The 14,709-nt window shown below is 48.5% G+C and overlaps 2 protein-coding genes across 8 annotated transcripts in view; one reads left to right on the plus strand and one right to left on the minus strand.

Moving 5' to 3' along the window:
- FANCM (FA complementation group M) overlaps positions 1–14,709 on the minus strand; it is a 60,804-nt gene that overhangs the window by 44,354 nt on the left and 1,741 nt on the right. For 5 of the 7 annotated variants that reach the window (XM_059850725.1, XM_059850724.1, XM_059850723.1 and 2 more), the window contains exons 3-4: positions 13,773–13,850; positions 13,146–13,304 (exon numbers count right to left, since the gene is read on the minus strand). In XM_059850725.1, the coding sequence (XP_059706708.1) occupies positions 13,146–13,304; positions 13,773–13,850 (237 nt within the window). The remainder of the gene's footprint in view (positions 1–13,145; positions 13,305–13,772; positions 13,851–14,709) is intronic. The other 2 variants (XM_059850728.1, XM_059850727.1) reach the window with 1 other exon arrangement.
- LOC132329518 (heme-binding protein 2-like) lies at positions 651–11,733 on the plus strand. The gene is made up of 5 exons (XM_059850742.1): positions 651–896; positions 4,872–4,963; positions 6,021–6,162; positions 7,599–7,782; positions 8,683–11,733. Exons 1-5 carry the CDS (start codon positions 668–670, stop codon positions 8,852–8,854), a joined length of 819 nt encoding a protein of 272 aa, XP_059706725.1. The 5' UTR covers positions 651–667; the 3' UTR covers positions 8,855–11,733.

The following is a 14,709-nucleotide window of genomic DNA, read 5'->3' on the forward strand; positions in this document are numbered from 1 at the left end:
AGGCAAAGGCAGTCCCCCATCCCTCCATCCCCAGGTGCCCTCCTGGTGCTGGGTGGGCAGAGGCAGGTCCCCCATCCCTCCATCCCCAGCTCCATCCATCCATCCATCCATCCATCCATCCATCCATCCATCCATCCATCCATCCATCCATCCATCCCCACGTGCCCTCCTGGTGCTGGGTGGGCAGAGGCAGGTCCCCCATCCCTCCATCCCCAGCTCCATCCCTCCATCCATCCATCCCCAGGTGCCCTGCCCGGCGCTGGGTGGGCAGAGGCGGTGCCCGCGGTCCCCCATCCCTCCAGCCCCAGCTCCATCCATCCATCCATCCATCCATCCATCCATCCATCCATCCATCCATCCATCCATCCATCCATCCCTCCATCCCTCCATCCCTCCATCCCTCCATCCCTCCATCCCTCCATCCCTCCATCCCCAGGTGCCCTGCCCGGCGCTGGGCGGGCAGAGGCGGTGCCCGCGGTGCCCCATCCCTCCATCCCCCGGTGCCCTCCCGGCGCTGGGCGGGCAGAGGCGGTGCCCGCGGTGCCCCATCCCTCCATCCCCGGGTGCCCTCCCGGCGCTGGGCGGGCAGAGGCGGTGCCCGCGGTGCCCCCGCCCCGGTGCCGGTCCCTTGATAAGGCCGGCGGCGGCGGCGCGGCACGGAGCGGCGATGGAGACGGGCGGGTGCCGCATGGGCGGCGCGGGGCCCGGCGGCCCCGCCGCGATCACGCTGGAGGAGCTGGACGGGCTGGCCGAGGAGAGCCCCGACTCGGCGTACCACAGCCACGGCAGCAGCCTGGAGGAGGAGGCGGCCGAGCGCATGGACGACGAGGAGCAGGAGCGGCTGCTGAGCTACTGGCAGAGCGTGGGCCGGGGGCACCAGGTGGACGTGCCCCGAGGTAAGGCCGGGATGCGGGGCTAGGGGCGGGCTGGGGCTGCGGGATACGGCAATGAACACCCAGCGAAGTCCTGCGCGAGTCTGAGCCACCGGAGTCCGGCTCTGAAGCGGCTAAAGCTGCACCCGGGGCGATGCAAAGCTTTCCATAACTCAGGGAAGCGGCTGCAGCAGCGCCGGGGAGATCTATTGGCACTGAAAACAACCAGTGCCAGTTTTCAGAGCTAATTCAGTGATCTATTCACACTGAAAACAACCAGTGCCCGTTTTCACACCTAATTCAGTGATGTATTCACACTGAAAACAACCAGTGCCAGCTTTCAGAGCTAATTCAGTGATCTATTCACACTGAAAACAACCAGTGCCAGTTTTCAGAGCTAATTCAGTGATCTATTCGCACTGAAAACAACCAGTGCCCGTTTTCACACCTAATTCAGTGATGTATTCACACTGAAAACAACCAGTGCCAGCTTTCAGAGCTAATTCAGTGATCTATTGGCACTGAAAACAACCAGTGCCAGTTTTCAGAGCTGATTCAGTGACCCATTAGCACTCAAAACAACCAGTGCCAGTTTTCACACCTAATTCAGTGATCTATTCGCACTGAAAACAACCAGTGCCAGTTTTCAGAGCTAATTCAGTGATCTATTCACACTGAAAACAACCAGTGCCAGTTTTCAGAGCTAATTCAGTGATCTATTCACACTGAAAACAACCAGTGCCAGTTTTCAGAGCTAATTCAGTGATCTATTCGCACTGAAAACAACCAGTGCCAGTTTTCACACCTAATTCAGTGATCTAGTGGCACTGAAAACAACCAGTGCCAGTTTTCAGAGCTAATTAAATGATCTATTCACACTCAAAACAACCAGTGCCCGTTTTCAGAGGTAATTCAGGGTCCCATTCGCACTAAAAAGAACCAGTGTGAGTTTTCAGAGCTGATTAAATATCAAACTGACTACCTGCTAAAGCGTTCTTCCTAAAAGTATCGCCCATACATACCCCTGTGTAGTTCTTTAAGGAAGGAGGGCTGTGTTTAAAAACGGCCCAGAGTAAACAAGTAAAGGACTGATTTGCTTTCGACAGCGAGGCTCCCAGGCTCATCTTAGTCCAGAATCGGTTGTTTTCAGTTTGGAGGATCTGAAAGACTGATGAGTCAGAGAACTCCTAACAAGCAGCAGGGAGTCACCGCAGGCTCAGCTCGGTCAGATTTAACTCTGCCCTGTCCTGGCCAGAGGAGCAGAGATCTGCAGCACCTCTGCCGGGCAGGTAACTCACCTTCCCGAGGTGGGGAGAGCCAAACCTTGCCTAGGCTGCACTGGACACTACCAGGATTAAATTACTGTTCTTTAAAAACTCTTTCTATATTCCAACACAGCAAATTGAGTCCATCATCCTTTTCCAGCCACACCTTGAAGTCTGTAAAGCTTTGATGACAAGGTGCTAAAAGAAGGCTAAGAGTGCTCTGAGCAGGGCTCCCTGCCTTGCCTTGTTCTCCCTGCCCCTGGAGGGGTCTCTGCATGCCCAGGGCCATCCCAGAGTGTCAGTACTCACTCCAGCAGCCCTGAGTTTGTGTCTGGAATGCTGGAATCTGACAGCTCCAGGATCCCCAGGGCACAGAGGGTCTCTATCTAACTAACTCTATCCTGAGTGCAGCAGAAAACCAGAGCCTTTCCCACAGAATTACCTGCTGTCCTGGTGCCTGGCACTGGAATTCCTAAATTCCATCAGGAGGGATACAAAGCCCAAGGAATATGTCAAAAGCAGGGTGGGAGCATGCTTTAGTTACACAGTTATACACATCATTTAGTTAGACACTACTACAGGTTTGCTCTGTGGCACTCAGCACATGTCACTAAAATCAAGATAGAATAACACAAGATTTTTAGAGTAATACAAGGTCCTGTCCAGGGCTGAAAGAGGAGGGGATTTTCCAGAAGGAAGAATTCCCCTGTGACAGGGAGCAGCCCATGTCCCTGCCTCTCTGGGACAGGGACAGGACCCAGGGAATGGCCAGGGAATGTTTAGGGTGGATTTTAGGAAAGGTTCTTCCCCCCAGGGGTGGAATCAGCACTGGAAAAGCTGCCCAGGGAATGGGCACGGCCCGAGGCTGCCAGAGCTCCAGGAGGGAGCACAAACCCCCAGGGATGGCCAGGGTGGGATTGCTGGGGGTCTGGGCAGGGCCAGGGCTGCACTGGCTGATCCCTGTGCATCACTGAAACCATCCCTGCAGAAAACACAACTGTCCTTGTCCCTCTGCTGCCTGCCTGGCCCTGCACAGGTGGAGCTCTCCAGACTGGGACAACACAGAGCACAGATTCATAAACTGAAGGATAAAACTCCCCAAAGGACTTTAATCAGTTGTAATCCCTATCCTCTGCATTAATATGGAATGCAAGAAACATAACCCATCCCCACTAATTGATAAAGTAATCTAAAAATAGAGTTAATTCTAGAGTCCTGAAAGCTTTCCTAATTCTTGGAAAATTTAGTGGAAAAATCTACTTTTATTTTTCCCCTCAGCCTTTAAAGAGATCTATTTACATATCAGTAATTAGTTACATTTTAAATGTTTCCCATACTGCAAAGAAAAAATGTTTGCACTTAACTACAATGTAGCTTTTTTCCCTTTATTTTTTCCCTCCTCTTTGTTTAAGGATCTTTACTATTCCAAACAGTCTTAAAGCTAAACCCCTGGACTGGATGCCAGGAGATGGAGGTTTGATTCCCAGCTCAGCTACAGATTTACTGAGTGACCTCGGCCAAGTTAATGCTCCTGCATCTTAATTCTCCTCTCCTCTCAAACATGGATAATAAATACTCTCTTCCACCATTATCCTGCCTCTTCCACTGGGACCCTGAGGCACCTCCAGCTCCCCAAAAAGGGCTCTGGGAGCTGAAACTCCTCCTTTTCCTGCATGTCCAGCACACACCGTGGGGCAGCAGGGCAGGGATTCACACCCAGCCTGTCAAACACTGCACATAAAATCCAGTTTCTAATCCTCCAAGTACACAAATGCCCTCATCCCTCCAGCTCTGGAAGGCAAGGGACCAACTCTTGTGGAAGAGAGGTGTTCCATTCCTCAGAGTGACCTTGTACCCACAGTTTCTGAGCCTGTCTGCCAGGGATCACCTCCTCACCAGAATTTATTCATCACCTTCAGCTAGAATTGATGTCAGGGTAACCAGAGTTATAACTGCACCTTTAGACATTAAACATCCTTTGGAAATTCATTCCCACAGCAGGATTTCCTTCAGCCTGCCAACAAGAGCAGCCACCCTAAGTTCCTTTGTGTGGATACACCTGAATCCAACAGCACAAGAGGTGCTGAACTGGGAGTGTCCCCTGCCCAGGGCCAGGAAATGGGGACAGCCAAAAGCTTTAAACAGACACTTGGGCAGGAAATGCAGGGAATGGGAGAGGGAAATCCATTCCTACCAGCACAGGGGAGAACCCAGGTAACCTCTGCTGAATTTGTAGGCAACCCCAACAAGGGAAGAGATGAGAATCTTGATTCCATGTTTCAGAGGGCTGATTTATTATTATTTTATGATATATATTATATTAAAAGAAAATGATATACTAAAACTATACTAAAGAATAGAAGAGAGGATTTCATCAGAAGGCTAGAAAGGAAAGGAATGATGATAAAATCTTGTGAGTGACCAGAGAGCCTGAGCCAGCTGGACTGGGATTGGCCATTAATTAAAAACAACCACATGAGCCCAATCACAGATGCCCCTGGTGCATTCCACAGCAGCAGAGAATCATTGTTTACATTTCATTTCTGAGGCCTCTCAGCTTCTCAGGAGAAAAGATCCCAATGAAAGGATTTTTCACAGAACACGTCCATGCCAAACCTCTCCTAGGAAAAGCTCTCTCCTTGCCTCCAGAAGGGCAAAGAGAAGCAGCCCAAGGGATGAAGCACATTTCAGTGTTGTTTCTGCAGCCTGATGTGGAGCTGTGGTTCTGTTGCAGACATGGCAGAGCCCATCCAGCAGCTGACCAGGAATAACAACCCCCAGGAGAGGCAGAGCATCCCCTTCACCCTGATCCAGCGCAAGGAGAAGGTACTGCTGCCCCTCCCCTGCCCACTGGGCTGCCCTGCACAGCCCTGGCTCCCAGAAATGGAAATGGGGCTCCTCACAAAGGGCTTTTCACTCTGGGATTCTGAACGTGAGTGCAAAGCACTGGAACTGTGCCACTGCCTCTCATCTGGAACATCTCATCCCCTGTACACCTCTAATTTTCTTTTCTGCAAGGTAGAAATGATCAGGCAAGCCAGAGGATGGCCAGGAATTACAGCCCTTGAGACTAAATTAATTTAACAAAAACCCCTCTTTCTTTGCCATTTGGAATAAAATGCCAATTTCCTTCACTTAAATTGGTGCATTTGCTCCTTTACAGTCATGTTGATAAAACCTTAGCAAAGAGTACTTGAAACAGATGAATAACTGAATTTAAAACCAAAAATATACTTCTGTATTACGGATCATTAGGAATCAAAGCAGCAATTTATAAACCCATCTTATCCTCTAATGAAAAACTGAAATTAACGTACAGCAAATTGCTTCCAGCTCAGAAAATGTGCAAACAAATGTTTTAACCTTAAATCAAAACCCACAAAAACTTGTATTGCCCATCTATGAGGACTTTTTGGCCACATTTCTTTTAAATAGATTTAAATAATTCACGCTTATAAATACCATAATTTGAGTGTGTTTCATTTAAACACACTCAAGTGTGTTTAAATGAAGTTTGGGACTCCTGACTGTTTATGTTGAAAGCATTTTTTAATGTTACAGTATTACTGTAACAACTGCAGCTAAAAAATAAGGTTATTCAGTGTTAACTGCAACTAAATGTTTAATTGTGCCAGCCCAAAAGATGAAAGATCCTTATTGTAAAGGAGAACTACCTAAAAATCTGCTGAAGTCATTTTTGATCCAAAATCTGCAGTGTTTTCCTTGGTTTATAGGAGGAAGGATTAAAATTAGTATTTCTTTTAAGGTCATGGCACTGCGAGCTGAAAAGATGCAGTTCCTGTGCTCAACTTGTATTTATTTGTTTGGCTGATGTTTTTAGCTGACTAAAGGACAATCCCAAATTCTCCCCTGTGTGTTTCAGCTGGGAGATCTGCTCTATGAGAAAAGGCACTATGGGAAAGCCAAGTGGGCCTGTATCAAAATGAAAGAGAAGCAGTACGAGCAGAGCATCTGCCTCGGGTTCATGAAGCTCATGAGGTACATCTGTGAGCAGAACTCCTCAGGTAAGGGACACCTCAACCCCACAGCAGTTAGAAAATTCTATTTCTGCCCTCTCTCCTAATTAGGGAGATGCTTTGAACAGCTTTTTCCAAAGGCACACCCTATAGGGATGTTTATCCATGATACAGCCTTTCCAGAAAAACCATAGAAATCCTGGAATGGTTTGGGTTGGAAGGAGCTCAAATCCCCCCCAGTGCCACCTCTGTCATGGCAGGGACACCTCCCACTGTCCCAGGCTGCTCCAAGCTCCCTGCTGTAAACCTGGCATTTGCTACAGGATTTGCAGAGTTTCATTTTCACAGCAGCACTGGAATCACCTGGCAGAGTGTGATACCAAAAGGGAGCAGAATTTTCTGCCTCCTTCCCTTTAGTTCAGGATATTAAATTGTCCCTGTCCCAATGGACACGGCAAATTTGTGGCTGAAGCATGTTTTCCAGCAAGATAATCCAGTTTTAGCTCAAAATAATGGCAAATCCACCATGTCCTTGAGAGCTTGTGCCTGCCTGTAAAATGTGCACCTGGTGTGCAATCCAATTTAATCTGGTTTTCACCTCCAGACATCAGTTCTCATATTTTTCATCCTCCAGTTACTATCAGGTTTTGCCATGCTCAGTGCTCTGTGCTGTAATTGACTCAGCCCTTAAGTATCTTTCCAAGAAAATACAAACATTGATCACAAAAGCTTTTCCTTCCCCAGGTACCTTCCCTGTTCTTTTAACACTTTAATGTGGTTTCAAAGTAATTTTAGCTCCAGAACTGCAGGGTTGTTATCACACTGTACAGAAAGGAAGTTCCTTCTGCCTCCTGCAGTCCAAACACACAACAGTGCAAAAAAATACTGCAACATTTTTAACACCAGCACATTTTAAACCCTCAGTGAGTTCACAGAGCAGCCCCTTCTCTTGCCTGCAGTTTTGTTCCCAAATATTTAAACCACGACACAAGGTCAGTTTGAAGATAAACACAACCCTTTAAGGAGGGGGAAAAGACTTCAGGCAAACTCCCTGCCCTCCATGAAGAGGGGAGAGGGGTGTCCATCCCATACCAATGTTGTGTGTTGGACACAAACTCACAAAGTACAAAGCACAGGGAAATCAGAGTCACAGATGGTTTGGGTGGGAAGGGACCTTAAAGATCTTCCTGTTCCACCCCTGCCATGGCAGGGACACCTCCCACTGTCCCAGGCTGCTCCAAGCCCCAGTGTCCAACTGGTCTGGGACCCTTCCAGGGATCCAGGGGCAGGCACAGCTGCTCTGGGCACTCACTGCTCCTCGCAGCTTGGAGCACACCCTCACTGCCATAACCATGCCAGTGAAACCCCTTCATGCACCCCCTGGTGCTCCTTTAAACCCTTCAGCCCAAACTCAGCAGGCAGGCACAGGGTGCAAAGCTGCTCCTGAGTCTCCTGAATGCTCTCACCCTCCTCTGTGTGGGCAGGGCTGTACCTGGGCATCACCGTGCCCATCGTGACCATTGTGCACACCAACGAGGCGCAGTCGGCCATGAGCCAGGCGGTGACAGTGGCCTATTACCTGCCCGAGGTGCTGCAGGACCAGCCCCCACACCCCTTCGACTCTGACATCATCATCGAGGAGTGGCCTGCCACCATTGTCTACAGCAGGTGAGAACACAGGAACAACATCCAGCTCTCACTCTGGGCACCTTAGGATTTTTAGACCTTGTAAAAGGCAGCAATTGGTAAAATTTTATTTTCAAGAGTTGTAAAAGCTGCCTGTTTTATGAATGGGATGGTCAGGAAATAAGGGTTACAAATTTATAACAGGAAAGGTTTTGGGCACTGCCCAGGCTCCCCAGGGAATGGGCAGAGCCCCAAGGCTGCCAGAGCTCCAGGAGGGTTTGGGCAGCACTGCCAGGGATGTTCAGGGTGGGATTGCTGGGAGGTCTGGGCAGGGCCATGACTGGAATCCACAATCCCTGTGAGTCCCTTCCAGCTCAGGCTATTCTATATTTATATCAATTACTTGGTAAAATGATGCAGCTGTAAATGTGTGCTAAAACCCTCAGACTATTCTGTGTAGTAGGGAACAAAGTGTCTGACGTGGCACAGAAAACTTAAAGAAAAAAATGGTTTGGGATCACAGTCACTACCATTGGTGAAACACAACCAAGTCATTCAGAAGGCATTTCTGGGTTTAAAATGAATACAGTGGCTCTGGAAGAACAGTGGGTTTAAAATGATTCACAGAATGAACTAGATTGGAAAAGAGCCTTGAGATCATTGAGTCCAGCCTATGCCCTGACACCACCTTGTCACCCAGACCATGGCACCGAGTGCCACATCCAGGCTTTAATTACACACCCCCAGGGATGGTGACTCCACCACCTCCCTGGGCAGCCCTTTGCAATGCCCAATCACTCCTTCTGTGAGGAGCTTTTTCCTCAAGTCCAGCCTAAACCTCCCCAGGTGCAGCTTAGGGCTGTCCCCGGGGTGCAGAGCCACCCCCACCAGAGTCAGGGAGCTCTGGAAGCAGCCGTAGCTGATCTGAGCTGACCCCTGCAGGAGCTTCCGAGGGATCACCAACGAGGACTCCATCATGAGAGAGATCAACCTGCTGGCAGCCATCCTGGAGAGCCCCGAGCTGTGCCTGCGGGACACGTTCATCATCGCCGGCTACACCAACCCCGCGGCCGCCAACCGCCACAACGAGATCTGGTTCCTGCAGCGGCCCTGAGCTCCTGCTGCTGCTGCCCAGAGCCTCCTGCTGCTGCTGCTGCTGCCCACGGAGCCTCCTCCCTCTCCCAGGTGACCCCGGGCAGCCCAGGTGTCCCCCCTCACAGGTCAGCACTGGGGCTCTCAGCTGGGTTAGGAGCAGCCAGCCCAGCTCAGCTCCCCAGCCACAGATCCCTTCAGCTACTCTGAAGCCTTCACACACACTGAATGGAGGGTTTTAGCACTTTAAAGTTAGTGCACCTTTTCTATCTTATTGGCCAGATAAGGGAGGCAGAGACCTCCTCCCTCATGCACTTACTGGCATCCCTAGCCTGTCTGTGGCTCGGGATGGTCCCTGGGGACATCCTGGAGCCCTGGCCTGCCCTGGTGCTGCACAAAGCCCTGCTGGGGCTTTCAGTGTGACACACGAACCCACCTCTCACAGGCAGAGAAAGAATGTCCAGGTCTCAGTTCCTGAGGAGAACTACCAGACTGAGCCCACTGGCATTAGAGCATGGAGCAAGAACAGGCCAGTGCTGACAGCTGTGGCACAGAGGTGCCCAAAGCTTACCTCAGGAAGCTCCCAACCAAAGCACCCCGAGTCTGGAGAGAAACCAAAAAGTCCTACTGCTCACTCAAGTGTTGACAGCAAAATTACAGGTCATGCTCATCACACCCCCCCCAGGAATCCCGTGACTGGCTCTGGCATTCCTAAGGAGACACTGGGTATTTTGAACTGCAGCTTTCTGAGCAGTTTATTCTCACAGCTTTGCTGGGTGTTGAAGCACTGCAGCTGGAGTAAGCTGCTCAGTACTTCTGGCTGTTAATGGCATAAACGACACAAATATCCACAGAGAACCTCTCAGCTGGGAGTGACCTGGGCCAGACACCTCTGCTGAGAGCAGGGCTGCTGCTCCAGGCAGCACAGCTGGGGTTGAGCATCCCCAGGGACAGGGAGCCCCCAGCCCCTCTGGGCCCTGTCCCAGCATCTGACCACCCTCACTGTGAGAGTTTTTTCTCCCTAATATCAATTTGTTGTTTGTTTTGCCCTTCACCCCTGTGATAAGCCCTCAGCTGCCAGCCTGGCTCGCTGCAGAGGCTGAGCTCCCACAATCCAGAGCCCCCAGGAGGGCTGGGAGCAGCACTCCCCCTGTTCCACACAGCCCAAGAGCACCTACTGCACTTTAGAGTCAGGGTAGCAAAATTTTGCTCTCCAAAATCCTTCCCTAATGTCTCCCCTTACTGATGTGATGGTAGAGTTTATTCTTAATAGAAGTAAATATTTTTTATATAAAATTCACTGAGTACATCACCAGCATTATTTACTGGTTACAGGATTTAGGGTTCCAACAGAGCTTCTGTGCTCTTTAATTCCAACACACAGACCAGCAACCAGAGCCAGGGGCTGCTAACTCACAGCAGGGTGAAAAAACAACTCCAAAAATGGATTTGTGGAGGATTTCTGAAAGAACTCGAGGCCTCCTGGTTCCACAGGGAGGGAGGGCTCTGTGCTCAACCCAGAACCTCTCCCTGAGCAGCAGGATCAGAGTGGCCCTGGCTTAAGCAGGACCAAGGTGCCCTCTGGTGCCTGCTGGGCACAGAGATTCCTTGGGAAGCAGCAAGGAGAGGGGGAAAAGGAAACAGAAATAAAAGAGACACAAAAGCCTTAGTTTTAACACAAAAAACCCAAACAAACTAAAATGCAATACAGTGTCCCAGCCTGGGAGAAAGAAAATTAAAAATGCCAGCCAGTATTAAACTAAAAGCTTTTAATTAAAGAAAAACAGGGAAAATATTTTTAAAACTGAGTTGACTAGAGGACCCAGGGAGGCATTAAATAAAAGGTTTTGTTCTCATATCCTCCCCCAGATTTTTATAAGAGCACATAAAAGTAATTTTCACCTCTGACAAGATTTATGGCAAATTAAAGAAATTTCTGCCACCTGATTGCTTTTGCCAGTGAGGGAAATTCTCATTATGCTTTGGCACAACAGATGTTGGACAGCTCCTGGAAGCAGTGAAATCCTCTCCCTACAGAGCACCACTTTGTACATAACTCACATTTTAAGCCTCTCCTGCAAAAGCATCTGCTGTGTCTGATGTCCCTGCCAACCCCTCCTGTGGCTCAGCTCCCCACAGGTGATGTTCTAGAAACATCCCTGAAGCACAAGCAGATCTGAGTGTGCTGACATCCCACCTGCAGCCCAGCACTCCCTGCTCTTTATGGCAAACTGTGAATCCCAAGAAAGTATTTATTTATTTTGACTTCTGTTAGATGGCTTCTGCTGCTGAGAAAAAACAAAAAAAAAAACCAAACAAAAAACCTACTTCAGCTCCAGTTTGGAGATACACTTTATGGCTTGGTACCAGCAGCTGTCACTGGCCCTCAGGAGCACAGGGACCAACAGCTCCAGTGTTCAGCTGACACAAAATACAGTTTATTCAGTTGTTACACCACTGAATGCCAAGCAAACATCACTGTCACTCAGACCTGACAACACCATGCCAGCCATGACTGCCCAAACAGGTATTTTGTTATCCATCCCTGGCTCTGCTTTGGGAGCCACTCCTGGATTTTCAGTTTTAATGTGAAGTTATTAGTTTTCCACTCATGAAAGGAGATGATACATCAGCATTCACCCCTATTTTTGGAAGATTAAATGATGTAGCCTTAACAGATAAGTGTTGTCCTGCATACTGTGTATTTTCCAAACCAGAGTTAGTGCCTAAAAAGTTGATTCCAGCTATTGTGATACTCAGGGCCTTGCTTATTGTATGTAAAGACATCTCCACGGAGTTCCTCTGGCATTGTTGTGCTGTGCTGTCTGACACTGTCCTTTGCTCACTCTGAAATGTTGTCTTGTTTACTGTTTGGCACAATTAAAGAATGGTTTGACTGTGCACAGGACACCTGGCTCTCGTTCTTGCAGCACACACAGGTGCTTTTGCTCTCCTGCCTTGGGATGCTGCTCTGATTTTACAAAAGCCATTTAGCCCCAAATGTGAAATGGTCACCTCAAGGCCCAGGAGCTGAGGGCCAGGAGCCACTCCCCAAGTGCTGAGGCCTCCAGAAGTGAGGCTTGGCCTTGGCACACACTGCAAAGCTTCCCTGCAGCCCTGGCTGTCACTAGAAGTTGTGTTCTCCAGGAAAGCAGCAGCACTTGAAATGCAAATCCAGAGCAGAGGAAGGAAACAGAAAGCACTGCAGCCCCAGGGCAGCTCAGGCAAGGCTGGTGGAGCCAAACCAAGGTGCTCACCACAGCCTAAACCCCAAGACAAAGCCCTGCTCTCAGAGCCCTCAGGCAGCTGCAGTGATGCAAAACTACTTTAAAGTTTCTCTTTACCAGTGGAAGTTCCTCATTTAAACACTCCCAGGTCCCTGGGTTGCACACAGCTGATGCACTCACAAGTTTGCTTTCCAGTGCTCTTCACACAGCTACACCAAAATCCATCAATTTTAACCAAATTCCCAGAATGACCAGGCTGGGAGAGACCTTCAGGATCACTGAGTCCAACCCAGCCCCAACAGCTCAACTGAACCCTGGCACCCAGTGCCACATCCAGGCTTTGTTACACACAAATGCTGGGAGGCCAACAGTCTGATACATAACTCAATCCCAGCTTTGTGTGCCTCTAAACAAAAAAAGAGCAGATATCTGACACTTTGCAGAGTGTTGTTTTATGTAACACCATTTGCCAACAAGTACTGGGAAGGCACAGATGACTAAGTTACAACTGACTGACAAGCAGCTCTGGCCCCCAAAAATCTCTTCTATTTGGGCATTAAGGATTGGTGAAAAAGAAAAAGATGTCATCATCATAGTAATAGAAACAGGCCAATAAATAAATTATTAGGCCAATAAAGTAATACAGAAAAACCCTCCAGGAGAACTAATTGCACTCACAGATGACTTAAAGCTTATTCTAAAGAATATTACTCTTAGTCAGAGAAAATGTTCCAGTCCACACACAGATTCCTCAAGGCATTCCCAACATCTCAATACTGAGTTCAGCCACATGCAGAACCTCAGTTTGGGTCTGCTGTCAATTCTGCAGACTGCTGAAAGAGGGTGAGGAAAATTCAATTTCAAGTTTTCCACCTGAGCTTTTCAAGTTACTGCAAGGTAAAAGGTGTCACTGGTGCAAAATGAAACTGCAGCTGCTGGAGTTGAATCCATGGTGCTTAATTTACCCTATAATCAAAGTTAATTACTAAGAAAGTGTTGCCTTTCTAAACACTGCAAGTCTAGACAGAGATGATAAAACATTTCCTGTCACTAAGCACTGACCAAAAAGGAAATGCAGTCACTCACCTTGATGTAAGTGTTTTGAATTTCCATCAGTTCTTCCCCAAGTGGAACTACAATTTTTTCCACTTGTCTCTCGTGAGAGTAAGGCTGAATTTCTGGAGAATCTTCAGCACACACCTCTATCTGAGCAATCAGCAAGTTGGAGATAACTTGTTGCACAGCCTGGAAAAGCCAAAAAACAAAGTAACTATTTCCAGATTTTTGGCAGGGATTACATAAAATAGCAAGGAAAAGGCACCCACTACCTACAATGAAAAATGAAAGGTCAGGAAATAGAATTCCAGACTTGGGGATTGGAAAAGAACCTTAAATCCCACCCAGTGCCACCCCTACCATGGCAGGGACACCTCCCACTGTCCCAGGGTGTCCCAGTGTCCAGCCTGGCCTTGGGCACTGCCAGGATCCAGGGGCAGCCCCAGCTGCTCTGGGAATTCTGTGCCAGGGCCTGCCCTCCCTCCCAAATCAATAAAATGTGGTTTATAGCATGAGAAACACCAAACCTCATCAAGGAATGGACTGTAAATTGATTCAGTCTCGGTGTGGATTCCTCAGGACCCTGCAGAGGCTCCAGCAGAGAACAGAGCTCCCACTGCCCTGATTGTTTAAACCATCCCAGGAGCTGTGGCTCACCTTGGTGTCACTGCCTGGGGTGGCACTCAGGGCCAGGACCCGGAACTGATTTGTGTATTTGCTCAGCTCCCTCACAACCTGAGGGCAGGAAAGCTCCATTAATGCCCCGAAAGGAGATTATTCCTTGCACAAACTGCATCAGTGAAAACACCACTAAGTAGGAAAGGCTTAACAAAACACTCCAAAAATACTGAATCCCAGAATGGTTTGGGCTGGAAGGGACCTTGAAGATCATCCAGTGCCAGCCCTGCCCTGGCAGGGACACCTCCCACTGTCCCAGGGTGTCCCAGTGTCCAACCTGGCCTTGGGCACTGCCAGGGATCCAGGGGCATCCTGGAAATGTACCAAGAACAACCTGGAGAAAATATGAAATGATTTCTCACTTGATTTAACAAAAGTATTGACAGCCCACTAACTCAGGTGAGCTGCCAAAAAGTGAGTCTGAAGAAAAACTCTAAAAAATGTAATTCACAGATGATTAATGGTATGCAATCTGAACTCCAAAAATATCCAGTAAATTTCTGCAGTGTATCAAAGTAACTTTTAGGTCACCTTTTGCTCTCAGGAGATTAACCCATAACAATGCAACAAACCCTTGGCTAATCAACACAAACCCCAAATTTAAAAAGAAATCCTGAACTGACTTATCTCTGCTAAAGAACCTTATAAAAACACTGGGTTTTTAACATTGCCCAGCCAAAACAATTTTAAACCAAAATTAAAATTTAATGGAGGCACTGTAAAAATACCTTACAGATATTACTAACAAACAAGGCAATAACAACTCACAGGAATGTTGGATGCCTTTCAAACAAAGTTAAGGACCTCAAGGACAATCTCCCCACAGCAATGACAGTGATGCTTTATGGAGATGTTGGAAGCAATTTTGGGGAAGGTTTTTGTGACTGGGAGAGAAGAGTGGGGTGGCTCCAGCCCT

The sequence above is a fragment of the Haemorhous mexicanus genome, chromosome 6 (assembly GCF_027477595.1).
Source record: "Haemorhous mexicanus isolate bHaeMex1 chromosome 6, bHaeMex1.pri, whole genome shotgun sequence".
NCBI classification, from domain to species: domain Eukaryota; kingdom Metazoa; phylum Chordata; class Aves; order Passeriformes; family Fringillidae; genus Haemorhous; species Haemorhous mexicanus.